This window comes from Melospiza georgiana, chromosome 2 (genome assembly GCF_028018845.1).
Source record: "Melospiza georgiana isolate bMelGeo1 chromosome 2, bMelGeo1.pri, whole genome shotgun sequence".
NCBI classification, from domain to species: Eukaryota; Metazoa; Chordata; class Aves; order Passeriformes; family Passerellidae; genus Melospiza; species Melospiza georgiana.
This window is the reverse complement of record NC_080431.1, coordinates 94,719,154-94,741,371: the sequence shown is the minus strand read 5'-3', so window position 1 is coordinate 94,741,371 and position 22,218 is coordinate 94,719,154. Positions and strand designations below refer to the sequence as shown.

Genomic DNA, 22,218 nt, shown 5'->3' with positions numbered 1-22,218 from the left:
CATTGCTTGGGGGTAGATGCATAGTTACCCATGGAATTAAAAGCTGGGAACATCAACTTGTTACACTTCAACTCTGGACACAGCATGTTCCATTTGTGTTTGCAAACTTGCATTTAGCAGTCTGCAGTGGTGGGAGCCCAGGATTTACTGCCAAAACCTCTGCACTTTGTGATGTCTGGGCACTCCAGCAGCAGCTGACCCTCAGGGTGGCTGGTAATCAGAGCATGGACTTCCTGATTCATGGAACATGGTCTGGAAAACCTCTGCTTGGCATATGGCTCAGTTCTTAAATTTGTTTCTTGGGATTGGATTTCCTGATGAGATGGATATGCAGAAAGTCTCTGTGGTTCTGTAGGAGGAGCTCCACTGAAACTTAAAGTCATGAGCCCATATTGATGTTTTCCTGGGAGTACAAGTTATTAATCTAAAGTTAATGCAAGTTATATTAAAAATGTAATCATCTCTCCTTTTCTCCCCCAGCATCCCCTAATGTGTAAAGATGGTAGTTGCATGTCAGGTGTTGGCTGATGTTACAGAATGACAGCAGTGCTTTGGTGACAGAAGTGTCCCCACTGACAGCAGCTGCCATCTCTACAGCTGCAGGCACAGAACAGGTAACTGTGAAACATGGGCCTAAAGGGGGCTTTAGTTATTTACTTATGGTGTGACAGTCCTGTTCACATGTGAAATTTAAAGCCATGACAAGAAGAGCTTGCACTACTCCACCTCTAAAAGCACCACCTAACTCAGCAATGCTGGGGGGCACTTGTTCCCCCAGGAGAGACAAAGCCTGCAGCACAGAACTTTTCCATTGGGAACAAGAAAAACTTCCTTTCTGCTAAGTCCTTCAAAGGTCACTGGAGACTTGTAATGGTGGTCCCCAAGAGCCCTGCACTGGAGGGTGACTGCAGTGGCCAGGGGCCTCTGCCTGCAGCAGCTGGAATTTTTCTGCAGGAGCACAGGCCTCGCTTAAGAGCTGCTGGGGGGGTTTCACCACGTTGTTGGCCACAGCTGTAAGTGGCTCCTGAGTGTTAGCATTATACACTGGTGCTGCAGAAATTCATGGTGCTCCCTTCAACAGCAAGGAACAACATGATTGTAACTCCTGTGGAAACAAAGGGGCAAAATATTGCCCATGCATCACTTGGCCGCTGTGCATCTGTAGTTGCACCCTGTGGAGCAGTACTTGTTCCACAGAGCCTACCTTACTCCTTCAGCACTCAGCCTTTTGAAACCCCCACTTTTCTTTAATTATAGACCTAGCTTGGTTACTCACAGGGGCTCACAGAGGGGTTAAAAGCTCCTAGCGTTCCCTTAGGATGAAGCACAGGAGATAATCAGGCTTTCTGCAACATCAGTGCTGCCTTGAAGCTCCTGTAACAGAAAAGGGAAAGGCACGGGACACTGCTCCCAGACCTGGAGGCAGCTGTACAGCTCATCCCTCAGCCAGGAGAGTGCCACTGGAGGACAAGCTCCACACCACAACCCCTTCTCAAATACCCACCCAGGGCAGAGCCGAGATGGAAGTGCTTGCTGGTGCTTGCTGTGGGGTGCAGTGTTGTACACCCAAGTCAAGAGAAATAAGGTCTGATAGAAACCAGAATGGTTACAGCTGGTTACCAGGGGCTGAGCAGATACCTCACCCACCCGAGGACTTGCAGCCAAAGCAATTTCAGTATCAATACACACAGTGTTTCATCAGCACTGTGCTCCTGTACAGCCATATTCTGACACAATTCAGGAGGGCAGTGTGTTTCCTTTCCCCATACAATGGAACTCTTTGGGCCTTAGGCAAGAATTAAAAACCAGGTGTTAATAGAACTATCCAGGCCAGATTCTGTCTGCATGTGGAAAGTGAAATACTGCAGAGCAATCTGCAACACCTTCTTTCCCCAGAGAAAAAGAAAGTTTCTTGAAAGAGCAATTCATGGCAGAGCTCAGTTTATTGATGACAGAAATAACCATAACTTTATACATTTAACACTAAATAAAAACAGCAGAATGTACAAATCTGATTCATTATGTACAGGAATTCACTAGGAATACTTAATGAACAGACACTTCTCATTAACTTTATTTAAAAAAAAAATCAAATACCAACTGCATATTTGCAGTCTGACTTTTGCAGGAGGGTAGTGAATGTCTTAAGTGCTGAAGTCCAAAGAAAAACGTAAGGCAACCCCACAGAGATGGGAACAGCAAAGCCAAGAGTGACACTCCCCACTTACCTCACACCGTTCTGAAAAGGTAAGGCACAGCATGTAAAGAAAGGGGTGCCACAACATTCAGCTTTGACATTCCTGGCTGATTCTCCTTTAGAAAACAACCTTCTGGTATTAGTTTGGTTGGTGGTTTTTAAACAGCAGATCATTGAGTCAGTAAAAGCATTCTGACAGTGAACAAGAAGGCTCCAAAATTCAGATTCACTTTTGCTTCTTCCATAGGTTGGGCAAATAAATAAATGCACCAAAGATTAAACTAAGGTGCTGGTAATATTTTTTTTGTAAGGTAACATACTAAATATACAAATAATGTTCTAGCACTATTTACAGCTATTTTTCCTTGAACACTTTTTCACTTTAATAATACATAATTATTTTTAGGATACAAACATTGAAGTAAGTTTTCAAGTTTATCTAGTGCTTTTAAATCTTCTTCCATCATAATGGCAGTATTTTAATTTTAAGCAGGATGGCTATCTCCAGATTCTTTACCATACAAAAATTCAAGTTACAGCTAGCAGTAATTTTTTTTAATATTCATTTTAGTTTTACTCCATTTGGTAATTAGAAAATAATACAATTGTAAAGGGGTGCAGGATATATAAATAACTACATTATTTCTCTGAAATAAGACCCTGACTTTTGAAATAGGCATCTACAAATTAATTTGAATCCAAGACTCAAACATAAAAAATTTTCAACAACTGCTTATCTACAGAATTGCAAAGTATAAAAAGAACAGTCCATTCTGTAGCTTAGTAGACAGATATCCACATAGTTAAATAAGATGAAAAGTAGAAATACTAATTCAAATGAGGTGGTTACTTTGCCACAGGGTTTGCTGAAATTTTGTTCAGTGGATCTGTTTCACAGGTAGCAGAGTTATATGCATGTCACTTTCTTTACGAAATTTACCCTGCAGTATTACAAGTTTCTGGCTGCTCGGGTATCTTACTGCTGTCCAGGTTAGGAAACCTGATACCACTATAGACTGAGAAGAATTTAAAGACTACAGCTCTGATTGTTCACATGCAAAGCACTTTCAGTTTCCTTGACAGACATGCTGCTTGCTTAAAAAAGCCACACAGCAACAAAGGAACCTACACTTGTACAGATTAAGGTGTGCCCTGTTTGTGGTACTGAACCAGGGACACAGAAACCTGGGCCAAGCACAGCTGTCACTCACACTTACCTGCAGGAATGCCCAGTAAGGATTTTTCCAACTATGTGGTGTAACATCAGCTATCAACTGGATCTAGAAGTATTTCTCTTAAATCAGCAGTAATAAGGTCTTCTACAGATTCTGGTAATTTTGAGATAATTTAATTTTTACCACATCCTAAGATTTTCATATTTCCCTACCCTGATACTGCCATGTGTCCTGCTTGGGAATTAGCAGGGTTCCTCCTTTCAATACAATACAAGATCAGTCCATAACCTTCCTTAGTTCCTGAAAAAGTGTGCCATTAGACCTTTCTCCTTTGACAGTTTCTACATCAAATGTAAAGCAAAAACAGAAGCATCCCTCATGAGGCTGCCTGCACTGGGGTCACACATCAGTGCTGGCAATAGCTCCAAGCAAACATGGAGCTAAACGTGGCTGTGCACAGAGGCTGTGGTGCAAACTCCTCCCTCACAAAGAAAAGGAGTTTACTTCTCTAAGCAGCCTCCATGGGGTGGGCTGTCCTCTGGTCAACTTCAATTCACAACCATCTTGGAGAACCAGATCACAACCATCTACCTGCCCATTATCTATAAAACATTTTACAGCATTTTGCTGAACCTTGGACCAGCCACGCTCACACCTGGAATTTAGGTAAGTTCTTCAGAACTGGAATTCACTAACTACCAATGGTGCATTTGCCCAGAGAAAAAAGCTTCAGTTTTTTTGTATGCCACATGAAGCACAAGCCTACACAAAGCATTCTACCACCTCCCTTGTCTTGGGAGTAAACAGACAGCATCCAAAACAGGAAATTTGCTCACAAACTTGATGAAATGCACATCAAAACAAACAACCTACCAATAGCTGTGCATTTCTAGTTTTTAGTGCAGCCTTTTTATGTGTTTTTCTTTTTAATTTTTCAAAGTTACAGTATGATACTTTATGACACAAAAAACATTATTATAACCTTTTTGTTTTCTTTAAAGTTACAGCCACTATAGAAATCTTAGCTTTCAAAGCCTTGGCCCACACTGGAGTATTGGTACTTTTTCCATCTAATGCGTGGTGCAGTATTCTGTCATCACAACATTCAGTACTGAGGATTAACCATTTGGAAACAGGCATCACTGAAAGCCTCAGGTAAACCATTTTACACTTGGCTCTCACAGATACACAGCCTCACCCCTCTTGCTCCCTCATACACTAAATCGACTCTGTTGTTGTTACATGGGCCACCTCTACTTCTACAGTTTCAATGGCCTGCGTCACTTCAGCCATTTTCTGTCCCTGCTGCTGTGCCAGTACATAATTTACCACCTGCATGATGCTTTGGTCAGAAAGGGTGGAGACCGACGTGCACTCCTCAGTAGCTGCAACTGCTTCGATGGCTTCCAGCGTCTCTCCTGTCACCACCACAGTCTCGCCCTCGCCAGCGCCAAAGCTGATCTCGGTTTCCTGCTCCTGTATGTCCGAGGCTAAGATGCTGATGGCGTGTTCCACCTGCGTCCCCTGGTTGTGAAACTGCAGGGTGTCTTTCTCCAGCATGATCTTGCAGGGGATGTAGTCCCTGTGGAGCTTGGTCATGTGCTTGCGCAGGGTGCGCGCGTCGATGTAGGCCTCGTTGCACACGGGGCACACGTAGGGCCGCTCGCCCGTGTGCGTGCGCACGTGGCGCTTCAGCGAGCGCGCGTCCGCCCACGCCACGCCGCACGTCAGGCACTCGAACGGCTTCACACCTGGGGACACAGCAAGCAAAGGTCACAGCGCTGGCCTGCAGCCACAGGGAGAGCAGCAGGGTGGGGAACACAGCAATGCTGAGATGTTTGCATGTAAGAAACAGATCCCACAGCAATGCTGTGATGTTTGCATGTAAGAAACAGATCCCACAGCAATGCTGTGATGTTTGCATGTAGGAAACAGATCCCACAGCAATGCTGTGATGTTCGCTGTCGCAGACATCTTTTATGAAAAATCCTTTCTTTAGGATTTTTCCTCCTGAGAAGCTGAGAGGCCACAAGAACAAAATGTAAACAATGGTTATCTGCTGCTGTGGAATGGAACAGGTGCATCTGAGATTGTTTCTAATTAATGACCAATCACAGTCCAGCTGGCTCAGACTCTCTGTCCGAGATACAAGCCTTTGTTATTCATTCCTTCTTTTTCTATTCTTAGCTAGCTTTCTGATGAAATCTTTCTTTCTATTCTTTTAGTATAGTTTTAATATAATAAATATCACAAAATAATAAATCAAGCCTTCTGAAACATAAGAGTCAAATCCTCATCTCTTCCCTCATCCTTGGACCCCTGTGAACACTGTCACAGTTTGCCGTGTAAGAAAGAGATCTCACAGCAATCCTGTGATGTTTGGCATGTAAGAGATTCCACAGCAATCCTGTGATGTTTGGCATGTAAGAGATTCCACAGCAATCCTGTGATGTTTGCTGTGTGGCAAAACATCATTTTACCATTTCTGTGTAACCATATAATGCAAGCATAATGCATTCAGTAGTTACGATTCTCCACAAGTGCCCAGTCCAATCCAACACTTTACTTTGAAAAACTCGTCAAGATTGCTTTTAATGCACTTTCTTCCTCATTTTAAGTGTATAAAGCTTAATGGAATTCTGATAATTTTGATGCCTTTCTGAAGCCATGTTTTACTTCACAGAATTTGTCACTTGCATTTCTAGTCATCCTTTGCTTCTGCCAATCCTTCTGTACACCTACAGCTTTACCCTTCTCTTCACTGCATGTGTTCAAATACAGCACCTGATGTTTGTATGATCTTATTTTCCCTTGTAACATCTGAGTTCTGTGGTCTGTGGTGGTGACAAACACCAGCTCACTAGTGGCTTTTACTCTCTGACAGTTGCTGTAGATTTAGGCTAAGTACCTACTACAGGACACTTTTGCTGTTTAGAAACACAAAATGTCTATTTCAATAGTTAAACAGCTGTCAGATTTAAGAGCTCTTAAAAAGAAGACATGCTTCAAAAAAAAGTGGGTTTTGCCCTGGGACAGGAGAATATAGACTCCCAACACCGCTGAAAGAACCAAACACTCAAAAATCAATTTCATACTTTACCTCTAAAGTAAAAATGCACATAATTCTTTAACAAGAAAAAAAAGTTTTCATATTTTCTCCAAACATCATACAATTTATCACTTGTCACAAATTAAGAAGTTGATCCATTTCCAATATTGGTCCTTTTTTTCTTTTTAAATTTAGGCCAATCATTCTCCTGTCTGAAGAGTAGTTTGTTAACTGTGTGTGCCTTTGAAAATGGAGAATGTTTTAGTGCATCCAGTTCTTTGCCAGATTTACCCCTCTTAGTCACTTGTAAAAATGTTCCTCTTCTATTCAGGTACTGAGGACAAATTGGCACAGTCCCTGTGTGTGACTGGAGCTTTAGAAAGACCCCCAACAGCAACCTCTGGCAATCACTGACAGCAAGTTACCAAACCAGGATTCACACAGAACTGGAGAATCTGTAAAAACTCTTCCATGTCTTGCCAGACAGGACACACAGACTCAAAGAAACAATTACTCCTTGCACATTGTGTTTTTAGGGGTTTGGGGATGTAATGACTATTTGTGTTCTACGTACCTTCATGATTGTTCATGTGTCTCCTATATTCCCGGAGCTGTGTGAATTTTCTTCCACAGTGCTCGCAAACTCGTTCCAGATTTTGTTTTGCTCTTCCTTTTTTACCATGTGTGGCTTTCTTTACATGTCTTCTGTACAAAGCTTTCTCATAAAATTCTTTTCCACATACATTACACCTAAAATGTGTTAATGTGAGAAATCTATTAAAACCATTATTGTACACCTCTGTGTTTTAAGCCAAAATGCACTTTATTTACGGTAGGCAAAGGTTAAGGGCAATACTGTCTTATATGGTAAGTAGTTCCATAATTAGAAGTAATATTGTTGGATTTAACTATATTTCCTCTTATCCACAGCCACAAAGCTTCCACTAACCCACTTCCTTCTAGAGAAGTGAGATGACATAAGTTTCTAACTGCACTGATTGTATTTATCCTTTTATGACTTCACATCTTAGTTCCAGCACTGTGTCCCAAGTTAGGAGCCAACCCACACTATGTAAAGCATCCTCAAATATTCAAGACCCTAATCACCATCAATCCATTGATACTTCAAAAGTGGACTAGGCAGTGCCTTGTTGACAGGCTGTAGATCTCTATAGCCTCACTTTGAGGTATATTTCAGTGTTACATATGCATATTTCAGTGCTATATATATGTATATTTTGGTACATTTCAGTTGTTAAAATAATTTCCTCTTACCTATAAGGGTCTGTGACAGAATGAGACTTTACATGAGAGTACCAGTCTTTCTTCCAGCTGTAACATTTCCCACAGAACTGACACTGAAATGGCTTCACACCTAAATGTTTATTCATATGCTGCCGAAGATCCCGAGCTTCATAGAAACTCTTGTCACACCTGTAACAGGAGAGGTTTTAGCATCCCATACAAGAAAGGCATTGATTTCAAAGGCACTGGGACCCTCTTCTTTAATAGCAACTCAAGACTGAGAACACCTACTGCATCATCAGTATTTATTTAAAACACAATCCCACTCTAGACTAGGAAAAATTTATAAGAACAGCAGCTTATTTGAAAGCCTGGAATAAAACTTGAGGACCTCTGAAACCCTTTTGTCTGTTTTTGAGTAACTACATTCTTTCTGCAGTTTTAATGGTGAATATTCAAAGGCAAACCAACTGGGAGACATGAGAAATTTGTATTATACCATATGAACCTATGAGGACAGTAACAGCTGCTTCTTTCCTTAACCAAAGAGGACTGACACAAAGATAACTAGAATTTGTTGTTTTTAATGCTCAAATGTAGGGTTTTTTAGAAAACAAAAAATCCCCAATTTATAATCCTGCAAGAAAGCCTCTGAAAGTATCAATACTTGTTCTTTAGCTTGCTGCTTGTACACATCTTAACCCAGGCTAACTTAGGGTTTTCCTTCACTTATACTTTGCCATAGTTGGACTACACAGCTCCTCTTGGTATGAAGACTACAGAGTCTGATCTAATCCAAAACATGGTTTCTCCCTTTGAAAGAAATTCTGCTGCTCATCTCTCTCTCTTCTTCATGTAACAACAAACAGCTGCATGACTCAAGAAAGGACAGAGGCAGAGCAATCAGCAAGCAAAGGTGGCTGATTCAACTTCTACTGGAATGAGGGAATCTGAAAATGAGAAAAACTTCCACACAGCAACAAAACATTGATATTACACTGCCTGAATAATGGGCATTCTGGAGAGAAAAAAAGTTGACTTTGCTTTTGAGGGAGGGAATAAAAAGGTAACAGTCCTTGAGCCACACAACCAACCTCCTCCTAGGCTGGAAAGTCTCACCACTCCAGTTCAAATGGGGCTCTCAGGGATCCTCAGTTTGCACATCCACTTAAAATAGTACCAGAAAGACCCCTCAGGGGCTTGAATGGGGTTGGCACTTGGTGCTCTCTCTCCAAGGATTGTGTATTTGGAAAAGGCATTGGAGAAGTAAAAAACTGAAGCAACCACCATACGTTGTCATGCATTACTGCAGTTTAATCAAACACATACTTCACTGCAAAACTTCCAGGAACATTTTAGGACAATAATTAATGATCAGCTTTGCTCAACTGGGCCAGAAGTTCAGACTGAAGCCTGACAGGGAGGTTTCCATTCCAAGCCACCAAACTAAAAACTGAAGTCTGGTTATTGCTTAGTGAAGCTCTCTAAACCACCAGTGGCAACATGAATTATATCCTTAGCAGAGACCTTTGCTGGAAAAGCAGAAAGGACTGTGTCTGTTTAGAAGAAACTGGGGAGTCAAAATATATTCTCTATCAAGGTGATCTCTTGCATGCATGGTCCTACTGCCTTGAGTAAAAAAATTTTTGTTTTATAAATATACTTCACCTTCAAAACTAAAATTCCCTTCCATAGTACATTTCATGAAACAGTGTCTGTGCACCCTATTAGCTCTGTTCTCTGTATTTTTAGAATTAATGCTTTTAGCATTAAAAATCACTAAATATAAACATTGTTGACAGAACTGAAATAAGTTTTCATAATTTAGAAAATATTACTTTTGCTAGTATGCAGCAGCAACGAGAGACTTTAAATAACTCTTTAGATTATTGCTTTCTTTAAAACCTTGAGTTGCTACAGGCAATAATATAAATTGTACCACTCCTCTTAATATCTGACAGAGCTTCCCAGGGAATCATTGTGAGTTCCAAAATTAAACATTATTTGTCCTTCTGCAGGGCACTTAAAAAGTTCCCTGTAGTCTGTTTGGTCATGGAAGAAGTATCCATGTTTTGCTAATGCACTAAGATCACACTTTCCAGTTACTGTTTCTGCTTTGCTAAAGTCCACAAGGCTGTCATGTAAATAATAGTAAATTAGGAATAAAATAGAATAAAAATAAATTAAGAATAAAAACAAATGTTATTCATTGCAGTATTGAAGTGGTCATATATGTTTTATAATGAAGAGAAGTGCAACAGTCAGTGAGTCTCAGTCTGCAATGTTCCTAAACACAGCCATGTCTCAGCAAACACTGAACACAAGTGCAGGACATTGCAGACCCTACAGCTTCAAATCCATGAAATCCACTATCACACTACAAGAGGGCAAACCAGGCTGAAGGCCCTTGGCCTCTTACAACCTTACACTCTTCTATCTGACCTACAAAAAAAGCTGTATACCCACACAGCTACTGATTATAGCACCAATTACAGTGCAAAGTCATTAGAGAAGAGCTGCAAGAAACTAGAGCTGGGTAACAGTTTAAAACCAAGCCTTTGCTCTCCAGCATGTATTTACAAAATGCATTTTTATTCTCATGCTTCCCAAGTCTTATCCCAGGCCAGTGGAAAAGTTTTATGCTACAACAAGGAGCTGCTTTCAATCTTGAAAATGATTGGGATCATTAATAGCAAGAAAAAAGCCCACCAAACCCACCCATCACCTGACTTACTGAGTACACTGATATCCACGAACTTCAGGCTTTGGCTGATGCTTCTTTATGTGTTTACTGAGTCCTGATGCCCTGTGGAAAGATTTTCCACAGATGGAGCAAAGGTATTTGGATTCTCCTAGCAAAAACAAAACAAAGCATGTTAGCAAGCCATGCCTCCATTTCTCTGGAGTGCTTTGTGAGACAGGTTTTAATTCATATATAACTTACCTGAAGTAATCAGAGCAGTACTACAAAGTGAGGTTTGTTTAACTATACACTGACAGAATTTTTAAGCGTATTTTGTATGTGCTAATGTAATAATACACAAGGGGGGAGTAGCAACTCTAAATTAATTTATTTCATATTTTTAAACATAGGTACATTGCTGAAACTATGATTTAGGAGGAAAAGTGAGCAGCCTAAAAACCTGCCTTCTTGTATGAAAAAAACCACAACTGCCTGTGCTTATGTATTATCCAACTTCTTCAGAAACACAGCATTGCCTATGGACTACTGCTTATATCTTGCATTTGTGGAAAAACACCTTAAAATAAAGGTTTGTGCTCCATTTCATCAACACAGGAGTGATGACTACTAATACAAATACCTTAATTTCAGGAACAAATTATCCTAATTGAGTATCTCTCTTGATTCTGCTCAGCCCAGGAAAGCAGAAACACAGACAACCTTTACAAATTACAATTTTAAAACACTGCTTGTATTGAATCATTATATTGCCATTTTTCACATGCTAAGATCTTTCAAGACACTAGGCTTTACAAAATGTCAGTATTACTAAAGAAAATCTTGTAAAACATATCTGGAGATTCTGAGAGATTTAACTTAGCATGTTTTCCTGTAAAAGGACAGGCTGGGAGATGAAGTGCACTAGAACATTCCAGCCTGTTGCCTATTTCCTGTTGAACTGACATGATGCAGGCATTAAATACGTACATAAAACCACAGGAACAGACCAACCACAATTCTCCATTCTTGTACAGAACATCTGCATAATAACACTACACTATGGTTTAGCCCCAGAAAACTACTTACCTCTATCTCAGCTGCCTGACCAGAAGAAAAAAAACCAAACTACCATTTATTTTTTTAAACAGTTTCTTTTGACACTGAAGAACAACATTAACGTTCAGCAGCATAAAACAGCCAAGCAAAGGAAAAGGATTTCCTTTTTCATCACTTACCTGTATGAATGCTCATGTGCTCCTGAAGACTTCTTTTTGTGACAAAAGACTTTTCACACAAGTCACACTTGAACTGTTTCTGTACTTCATGGAGAGCTAAGTGCATTTTCAATCCATGCTTATATGTAAAGGTCTTTCCACAAACCTAAAAAAAATCCATACGTGGTGGAATAGGACAAATAAAACTAATTATGTAATAGGTGTTTAACTTCAAACAGAACAAAACTTCCTGTATCTCTTGGGAACTAGCATGGACAAGTCTGTGATTTTGCACCAGTGATAGAATTGGTCTATTAAAAAAAGGAAAAACCGAAGGAAGACATTGTTCTAGACACCAGAATATGAACTTGCACAATTCATGCTCATTCTGGTTTTCTCACTCTTGGACTGTAAGCAATTCCATCATGAATGTTACACTAGTTTTCCCTATTGAAGTGACCAAATGAAGTGAACAAGACTAACATAAACTTAAGCAGAGCATCGATACCAAAATATTGGTAATAGAGAGCATCACAAATGTGATTAGAGAGCGAAAGGACTTTACCTTGCACGCGTGGGGTTTGACACCTGTGTGTTTAAGCATATGTATTCTGAGGGAATAGAGCTTGGGCAGAGTCCTCCCACAGATGTCGCACACGAACTCCCGTTTGGTCCTGCCTTTCACCGAGGACACGCCGCTCCCCTCGGCCCCCGCGGCTGCAGCGCCGGCCTCCGTCTTCCGCGTGTGCCGCACCAGGTGTGCCCGCAGCGAGGCGCCGTACTGGAACTCCTTCTTACACAGCTGGGACAGACAAGATCACAAACTCACTCTGCATGTAACACTCAGAAGTATTAAAAAAAACAAACATGTTTTTAAAATGTTTTAAGTACAGTAATATGATGAATTAAATCCATAACCCAACTCCTGAGGTTAATGAATAGTTCTAAATTTTTATTTTATAGCTACTGACAGGACCACTGATCACTTCCCAGTGAGACTAACTTTCAGTCTAGACTAAACACAAATTTACTGGTAGGGTTAAAAGCAAATCCCATGCTAGCACTGTCTTGAGCAGCAAGTCACACACTACTGTCAGGCCAAGTAGCTGCACTCCATTCTACCTCACCCCAGCCAGATCAAGGCTATATCCAACTCTGAAATTGGTAAGGAAAATAAACACATATACCAAAAAAGGCAACAAATATAATTACTAACATAATTACAGAATTAATTTTCATAAGGAGGAAGATTTACACAGAAAAAAACCAAACCCAACCCCTCAACTTACTGGGCATTTATATTCTTTAGACCTTTCATGTTTCAGTGTGTGCATTATGAGTGCATAGCGCCGCTGGAACACCATTCCACAGTCAGTACATTTGTGCTGTGCTTCCACTTCGTTATTTTCCGTGGTCTCTCTTTTGGGCTGTTTCATTTTTTTCCCTCTTTGTACCAGCTTCATGGCAACCTAAGTTGGAAAAACAGAACCTATTAATGAATTTTACTGCATTGTACTTCATACCTTGTCTGAAAGTTTGCATTAAAAGCTGATGTTGTTTTTCTGTAATACCTCCTAATTGTGTTCAGCAGACTTAGCTGCTTGAAAGTTACCTTGTTTCCGTTTACTACAAAACTACAGATCTCAAGGAGAGTGAAAAACCATTCTTTTTTAAAACCATAAGCTTACTATGACGATGGTCACCCAGTGACTTACCAGTTCAGGGACAATGAACTCTCCAGCCCTGAGTCACTGCCTAAGTGACAGCTATGGGATAGTTACAGGAGAATCACAGAGTACTGCCAGTCAGGATTTCTATCAAGTTGAGAGCATTCCAGCTTTCCTAGAGATTTTTATCTAGGAATAAGGCACTAGTGGGTTTTTTTATGTGGTATTGGCACATATGCTAGTGCTACCTGGAGCTGATAATCTCATCTTCCTTTGTAGAAACTTGCTGCCAAATTCTTTAGAAACCAAATTCTAAGATATCAGGTTGAAATGCCCTGTATCAGGTGTGTCCCCTTTGGGTTCCTGAGAATAAGGCAAGGGAAAGAAGTACAGGCATCACAATTTCTTCATCCTGTTCTCCCAACTGTTGTAGACAGGTAGAAGAACTATAAAAGAAAGGCCTTATGAAATCAAGGCCTCACTTTGCAAAATTGCCAAAGCTGCCCTGTCACTTCTAAGAGCAGCTATCAAGCAAGTTCCCATATGAAGCCATTTTGAGAATGAGACATTTGTTAACAATCTATTCTAAGGGTGAAAAACAAATGCACCCACAATAACAAGGGATTTGTCCAACGAGAACCAGCAGAAAAAGTATGCAAACAATCCAAGAACAGAGATTTGATAGACAAGTAAATACTATTTATTAACCAATTAATTAGGTGGCAAGAAAACTACTAACCAATGGGAGTCAAACACAAGGTCTATGAAACCTGTATAAAATAAGGTATGTGAATAAAGATTTTAATGCAGGCTTTTCCTGCATTAAGAAAATGGAGTCTCACATGACTTCTTCTAATACCCAACAAGTGAGGTATCTAGCGGGTTTTGAAAACATGTCAGCCCTTCCATGCCTCTGAAAACCAAATTGAAACTCAAATTTTTAATGTATTTTAAAAAAATTTCCTGTTGCTCTGAAAAATTATGCAAACTTGGCTAAATTGTGAAACCACAAAAATAATTTTATTCCGTACCGGATTAGTAAGAGCTAGGAAAATAATTAATTCCTACAAAGCACACCTCATTCCAATATCTCCATGTCAGGTGCAAGTACTGTAATTTAAACCAGAAGCATTTTTCCTGCAATCTCTTTCCTGTTATTCTCCCAGCATCAAAACTGAGAACTCAGGAGAGTGTCTCCTTCCCAAAACTTATGACATCCCATGCCAGAGGGGGAGTTGAGGTATGCACAAAACACTAAAGGCTAAAAAACAAGTTAAGAAAGCAGAAACCTATTCCTGAGCCCAATCCTGAGCAATCATCCAAACTAATTTCTTTTTTCCATAGGTCTGTGCGCTTCTTCTGTCAAGGATCTGGATTTAAAAACTGCAAAATACTTTAACAGGAACTATTCCCAAAAGTAAATATTCCCCTTCCCAAAAGAGAACAAAACTGGGGTGCTCTTCAATCAGCATAAATAGGTTGCTCAAATATTTTGATTGTGCTACTTTTAGCATCTGGGCTTTAAGCTGTCCATCTGAAAAAATACACTAATGCTACAGTTTCTACTGATACCACATTGTCCTGTGTGTGGGACTGGTGGCTCTGGTACACAAAACTCTCAGGACTCCTTTGGAAATTATAATATAATGATTAATAGTTCTTCAGAAGACTTGGCCAACATGCAGTGAAGTGCACTCTGTCACAAACTAAATGCATGATGCCCAGTGAGATGATTGTCAAGTGTCCAAAGGCACTGAAAGAGGAAAGGCTCTAAAAGGGGTAAGAGTAATAAGACTGCTTCATAAAAAAAAAAATAAATTGTAATTGGATTGGAGCTAGTTCAATTACTTAACATTTAGTATGTTCAGGTGCTAGAGTTTTTAACAAGTTTTTTGCTCTTTGGACCTTTCTTCTCATTAACCCCAATCAGAAGGCAGCAGGAATGCATTATTGTGACTCATTACTACATCTTTAGACCAACATGGGATGTAAAATTTTTCATTCCCAATGTTGTTCTCAAATCTGATGTAGGATCTCACTTCTCTAATAGATAAATAAATTTATGTATCTCTGACTGATGTACACATGAGCTAGCTCAGAATTAAATTCACAGATCATTAAGGATTTTGGGGAGCTGATACAACTTCTGTCCAACCATAAGAAGCTGTGAGAAGATACTCAACCTAGATTGTGGCCACTGAGCATTCTAAGAACCTTCAATATGGAAGGAATACTGATGCCAAGTCAATGCTTTTGGGATTTTGTTTGCCCAACTGTCACAGCTAAGAAATTACTCTGGTAACTACAAGGTCTAATGACAGACAGAATACCTGCTGCACTGCAGATTTAGGATTTGTCTTTCTATTCTGCAGTTTTTTTTCAATTCCTTTATGCAGCCTGATGTATCCCCCCTCAGTGACAGAGCGCTGGCGAAGCTTGCTTTTGTAAGTATCATCCTGGCTGGAAGCAAGGCTCTCTGGCTGGGAAATGGAGCTGCTCTGCTCATCACTTTTTTGCTTGAGTGTCTCTGAGGAGTCTTCAGAAGCAGAGTCCACATGTGCTTTATCACTCTGATTTTGAGCTGCCTCAGTTTCCCCTTGGCTCTGTGTGTCCATGGCTTCCACAGCCGATGGCTCAGTGCTGAGTCTGTTGTACAGGCTGTTTGGAATGCTCTTCACCAGCTGGATCTTGATGTAATTTTCAGATGTTTCACACAGTTCCACAGGCTTGGAAGGATCACCTGCAGTGGCCTCCAGAGGCTCTGGGTGCAGCATGTCAGGCTGGGGTGCTGCTGCCTCCTCTGTCCCAGCAGAGGAAGGAGCTCCATTCACAGCTACAGGCACTTCACTGGCTGTGAGTTTAGGCTGCTCAACACCATCCACGGGCTGCACCTGCACTTCAGCCTGCTCTGCTAGATTTTGAGTTGACTCTACTGTTTGGATATCTCCCTTTTGGTACACTGTAATTTGTTTCTCTTCCATCTGTTTGTGCACATTCTCACAGATTTCAAGGACCTCTGACATGAAGAGATGCCGGGCGAGCATGGCCACTTCCGCCATGCTACAGAAGTCAAACGTTAACTCTGAAGTATAAGCAAATTCCAATAAAGGCAGGAAACTGGACTTGCAGAAACCTACCAGGAATAAAACAAGATATTAGAGCAAATAATGATGACCTGAAATTACCCCAAAAGATCCCATGATGAATACAACAGTTCACCTTTGATACAGTTAGGCCTGAAATTTAGAGCAAAACACACTTGGAAATAACAAGCCCATCACTGGCACTCAATTAATTGTCATTTACACTACAGCTTCCTCCTCATGTAGTTTCTATGTGTGGCTAAGCTTAGACAACTTTTCCAATAACTAACTAGTACTTAAAGAGTTTCACAATAAAATTCTTTGAGGAATATTTCAAGATGCTGGGAGAGCCACAATACTTTTGGAGGAGATTAATTGAACCAAAGTCTTTCTGGATCTGCTACATTCAGAAAGTACTCAGGTCTTAAGTAACAAGCCACGTGGCAGAAAAATAAGGAAGTGGCTATTGAAAACAATGAAAATATGGATATATAGATAGAAATGCTGAAATACAAGAATTTGGTAGAAGTGTACACAGTTGCATAAATAATAAATCAAATATTTAATGTGGGGACCCTTCTGGACCACCCTATTAGAAAATCATTGTTCATGCATGTCTATTATTCATGCAGAGACCGTTAATAAATGAGAAAGCAATGCAGAAGGCTTATGCTTTGTACACTACTCTTCATCACTACAAAGCTATTTTTAGAACACATATTTTAGCTCCTGTCTTGCATGTACCAGGTGTGAAAAATAAGCAGACATGTAAAATTCTGCTTCACAGAAATAAGAAGCAATTTAGCATTTGTTAAGTTAAACAACTCTCCAAGCAGCTTGTCAACATCCCTGCTTGATGTACTCAAGCATTTGATTTTGTTCCCTTTTTAACATTTGTGACTAATACAAGGAGGAAACAGGCCTAAGCAAGGTAAAAATCCATCAGAAGCTTCTCAGAAATTTTAAGATTAAATACCACAGTCCATAGAAAATCATATTAGGCAAAATCAGAGTGATCACTTTTGCATTATGATCCACACAAAATACTTTGAGATTGAAACAAAGAAAAAAGCAAGATAAAAATTGGGTGTATTCAACACAAAAAAAAACCCCTGAATTAAATGCTGTACACCTTAGGATATTATGATTTCTAGCTTTGAAACCCACAGCAATTCACCTGACAGATCCACTACAGCTTCATGACTAGTGACAGCTCCCTTTTCAATGAAGAGCTCTCGGAAGTACTCGCTGTTGGCTGCCAAGACAGATTTGTGAGCTTTGTACTCCTCTCCTTCAATCAGCAAAGTCACATCACAGAACTGATTGGAAAGCCTCTGCTGATTCAGTTGGTTTAAGACTGACAGACAATGTTTGGAAGATGACTGCTTCACAAGGCCCTTACTGTCAACCTGTCATGAACAACATTTGAGAACTTCATTACATTTAGATTGTGCCTTTTCAAGCATTCACACTGAAACACAGAAAAGGATTATTTTCTGCAACCATACAATCAGTTCAAGCCTGTAGAATATAGAGCTTAACTTTACTATTGCTTTCTTTCTTTAAGTTTCACCCTCCCTCCAAACACAATTAAAACAGACTGGAAAAATGGGAAGACACATTCAAACAGCTCTTTGATTGTATTTCTCTATGCTACAGTCTAAAAAAGTTTAGAAATTCAAATGTCTTTATGCGCACGTGAGTCTGCAATTATGAACAAGAATTTTATATATTACTATATCATCATTTATTAAGGAAAATATATAGAGCCCATAAGAATCTTGTATGTGATGGCAATTGTAAGCAATGGCAATTTTGCCATTAATTTTATCTTAGATTCTATATGCATAATATATAGCATGATTTTATTTCTCAGCAATGATGTCCTATAATTAATTTCATAATATATACACCAGTATCCCATTTCTACACATTCAATATCTTTGGCAAAATGTATAGTCTTACTGTTGCAAGATTATCACAACAATGGAAAAGAAGTCCATAACCAAGAATGCAGCAATAGAAAATGCAAATCCATTCAGATGTAAACCATGGTACTTACAAACACAAGCTCATGCTTTGCTATTGGTTTCTTCTTCACAGGCTTTGGGGATGCTGCTGGGATTGATGCTGTGTTACTCAATTCATCATCTGTTTCATTACTGTCTTCATGAGATTTTGCATCCAGTCCCAGTTCCTCCAGCATTTCAGAAGGATCTGAGAGAGATCTGGAGCGGTCTAGCTTTTCCTGGCACTTGCTGCATTCTTTAATGTAATCCTTAACCTGCTTAAGAATACCTAAGAAAAATCAATGGAGCTTGATTAGGCTTCTAATCTTAATTCAATTTACTATAAACAAATAACTATGTAGAAAATTAGCTAAACATCAATAATTAATAATCAAAAATAGTACATACTAATCAAGCAAAATAAAGTCAGCCACCCACATTCTCCCTCTCTGATGTGATATTACCAATTCTGATTTTCTCACACCATTGCATAACATTGTCTCTACTGCTACTTTGAGACAGAACATTTAGAATGTCACTACATCAAGCAAACCCTCCTAGAAAGACTATTAAGGCTAAAAAAAAAAAAGGTTCTTAGACATTTAGTCTCATCATCCCACATCAACGACAAATGTAATATAACCCTGTATTTAGCCCACACAAATGGCTTGTTCCTCCTGAAGAGGACAAAAATGGGAAGGCTCACTTATGAGCTTTTGCAAAACTGGGATCAACTGTGCTATATGCAATGACACTGATAGGTACTATTAACACTGATTTAAATCCACTGTTTATGATTTTGGAATTTAAATAAATCAATTTTCCCCCAGTACTTCAACCAGTAGAACCAAATACAAATGACAGCACCCGAGGAAATAGCCTGAATTTGTGTCAGGGGAGGTTTAGGTAGGATTTTGGGAACAGGTTCTTCACCCAGAGGGTGGCTGGGCCCTGGAACAGCCTCCCCAAGGAAGCAGTCACAGCACCAAGCCTGGCAGAGTTCAGGGAGTGTTTGGACAGTGCTCTCAGGAATGACTCTTGTGACTTTTGGGGATGGTCCTGTGCAAGCCAGGAGTTGTATTCAGTGATCCTTTGGGTCCCTTCCAACCCAGCACATTCTGCAATTCTGTAAATAATTTGAGATCCTCAGCAGGTCCTAACCGCAGGGTCCCCTTCTGGATCCCAAGGCATTTTCCATGCGTGGCTTTCAATCCAAATTTGTTCTCTTCACTAGGACAATATAAAGGCATTTACAGCAGCTGGGCCTCTATGGCTTAAGATCCAGCACTGCTCAAAACTTTGCTGACACAGACCAAGACTTGCTTGCTCACATCTCCTCAGAGCATGACTTGCACTATCATTAAATACCTCTCTCTGTAAGGATCAGGAAAACAGAGACTTAAAGGCAACCTGAGATATTAATGTCCATTTTAACAATTTGTACATCTCCTTGATTTCATCTGAAATAGAAGGAGGTCTCAGGCCTGCAGATCACATCCCTAACAGCCCTCCTGGCCCCTGAGGCATTGTCCAGCCCATGGCCTTGCAGTTACAGAACACACACCAGGCTGATGTCCACCTCAGACTGACAGCTGGGCCAAAGCTGCTGTCCCCAGCAGCCAGAGAACACTGTAATGGCAGGGAAAACATTGTTTTAAGGGAGACACGTGTAAGAAACATAAAACTTGAACTGAAAGCATGGAATGAATTTCAGTATTCTCAGTGTAAGAGAAGCAAGAGGATTTAGGGTGTGCAAATAAAGGTGATCAGTAAGATCAAAAGAACACAGAGTGCCTTCTCCTGACAAACAGAAGCTACACTGAGACCCATGGAGGAAGTTTCCAGCACAGGAAGATGCCAGAACAGTGCAATGCTGGGCAGACAATGAGAATGCAGATAAAGGCAAGGAAACAACCATCCAGAATGGGTATATTAGCTTTGAGATGCCAAATCCCTTCTTCATACAAAAAGATCATCAAGTCATTGAGATCTGGACTGGAGGGACCGGCTGCAGCTACAGCAAAATCTCTCCAACTGAAAATAGGGAAAACTAAAGCTGGAAATACTGACTTGCTGATGGATGAAGAGAGCAGGACAAGAGAAGCAATGCAGACACACACCGGGCCCATGACAAGTGAAAAGCAGATGATCTGTTTAATGGATACCCAGGGCTAAAAGTAGAACACCAAATCCCAAGGGAACAAGATATCAAGTCATTCCCTCAGGCAAAAGAAAGTGCCAATTGGGAATTACTGCTGTTCAGGCAACACCATTTGTAACAGCTGTGGCATCACTCAGGACCCAGCTGAGAATTAGTCTGGTCTTTTCAGCTTCTCATTGTAAGAAAGAGACAAATAAAACAATGAGTGCCAGCACTGCCACCAGTGGCAGCTGTAGTACTTTAACACGAACACCAGCACATGCATGAATGAGGTACAGAGCTAACCCAGCCCATGTGGACTGGATTATCACCCTATCCCAAGGGCACTGTTGAGATGTCACTGCCTTACCTGGGCTGCGTGCAGTACCTGGAGGGGACAGCTGTACTCTCTGTTTGCAGATATTCAAGGTACCACCGCCGGATGAGCAGCCCGGGACAATTTGCTGACCTAGGAGTACCATGCAGAGCGAGCCCTGCCCCTCGGGGTGTGACACAGCGTCACTGCCCACAGAGCACGCGCTCGAGGTGGCCTTTAAAGGCACCGGTCACGGCAAGGGACAGTCCCCTCCTGGTCCCGCCAGGGAGGGCGCACGGACATCCCTCCAGCAGAAGGGAGACATGGAACTCCTCGGTCGGGTACAGGAGGGCAGCAAAGATGATTGAGGGACTGAACCATCTCTTTTACAAGGAAAGGCTGTGGGAACTGCACACGGTCAGCCTTGACATGAGACGACTGATAGGGCACCGCATTAATGTGTATAAACATCTAAACAGAGGCGTCAGGAGCATGGAGCAAGGTCCCGGCGGTGCCAAGCAATGGCACAAGAGGAAACGAACAGAAAGAAACTAAAGCACGGGAGTTGCATGTGAACACGAGGACAAATTGTAAAGGTGGCTGTGCGCCGGCACAGGCTGCCCCGTGAGTCTCCATCGGGGGAGACGCTCGAGAACCGTCCTGTGCCGTGCCTGGGATGACCCAGGGACCCACGGCGTCCCTTCCAGCCGCGGTTCGCTGTCTCGGTGCCCGCAGCCGCCCCCGCCCCGGGCTCACCTCTCCACCAGTACTTCTGCGAGAGCCCCTGCCAGGTCTGCAGCCGGGTGCGGTGCGCGCCGTCGGGCGCCAGGTGCGCGGCGCGGATGAGGCGGGCGCGGCGCTCGGCCTGCAGCACCACCTCCAGCTCGGCGAAGCGCTGCTGGTCGCGCTGCCGCCGCTGGTAGTACAGGGTGCCGCCGCGCACCACGTAGCAGGCGGCGGCCTTGCGGATCTTCCGCTTGGCGTTGCCCTCCGTGCCCGGCGCGTACGGCTCCCGCTCGTTCGTCAGGTACCGCAGGATGGCCAGGTAGCTCTCCTCGCTGGACATCGCGCGGCAAGGGGCGCGGGTGCCGCCCCCGCGGCCGGGCTGCGGAGGAGCCTCCCGGGATAAGGGGAGGGGGCTCGGGATCGGCCCCGGCCCGGAGGGAGCCGCGCCCGGGGGGGAACTGGAGTGTCGCGGCCCGCGGCGGCGGGAGGGAGGGAGAAGCTCGGGCAGCAGCGGCGGCGGAAAGACAAAATGGCTGCTGCACAAGCGGAAGTGAGGTGGGGCCGCGCGCGCGCAGGAGGGCCCGGGAAGGGGCGGGGGCGCGGGGGAGCGCCCGGGGGAGCGGGGCCGCCATCTTGGAACCGGGCAGGGAGAGCCCGGGCGCCAGGGCGGGGCTGCCATGTTGGAGCCGGGCAAAGCCCTCTGCGGGGCGCGGC

General features: G+C 42.0%; 1 protein-coding gene across 1 annotated transcript; it reads right to left on the bottom strand.

The window, feature by feature from the left end:
* Positions 1-1,924: 1,924 nt before the first annotated feature.
* ZBTB11 (zinc finger and BTB domain containing 11) lies at positions 1,925-22,011 on the bottom strand. Its single transcript, XM_058018881.1, has 11 exons — positions 21,535-22,011; positions 18,376-18,611; positions 17,491-17,722; positions 15,561-16,363; positions 12,853-13,032; positions 12,129-12,365; positions 11,585-11,729; positions 10,401-10,518; positions 7,697-7,855; positions 6,996-7,171; positions 1,925-5,123 (listed from the first exon to the last, which is right to left on the bottom strand). The coding sequence occupies exons 1-11, from the start codon at positions 21,842-21,844 to the stop codon at positions 4,591-4,593; spliced, it is 3,129 nt and encodes a 1,042-aa protein (XP_057874864.1). The 5' UTR covers positions 21,845-22,011; the 3' UTR covers positions 1,925-4,590.
* Positions 22,012-22,218: the final 207 nt, after the last annotated feature.

What these genes read in the sequence shown, in the direction of transcription:
- ZBTB11 (XM_058018881.1), bottom strand. Translation starts at nt 21,844, where the DNA reads ATGTCCAGCGAGGAGAGCTACCTGGCCATCCTGCGGTACCTGACGAAC. An exon ending in AGCTGTAGTGGATCTGTCAG is followed by an intron (nt 16,364 to 17,490) that starts GTGAATTGCTGT and finishes TATTCCTGGTAG; the next exon opens with GTTTCTGCAAGTCCAGTTTC. An exon ending in TCTGTCACAGACCCTTATAG is followed by an intron (nt 7,172 to 7,696) that starts GTAAGAGGAAAT and finishes AACACATTTTAG; the next exon opens with GTGTAATGTATGTGGAAAAG.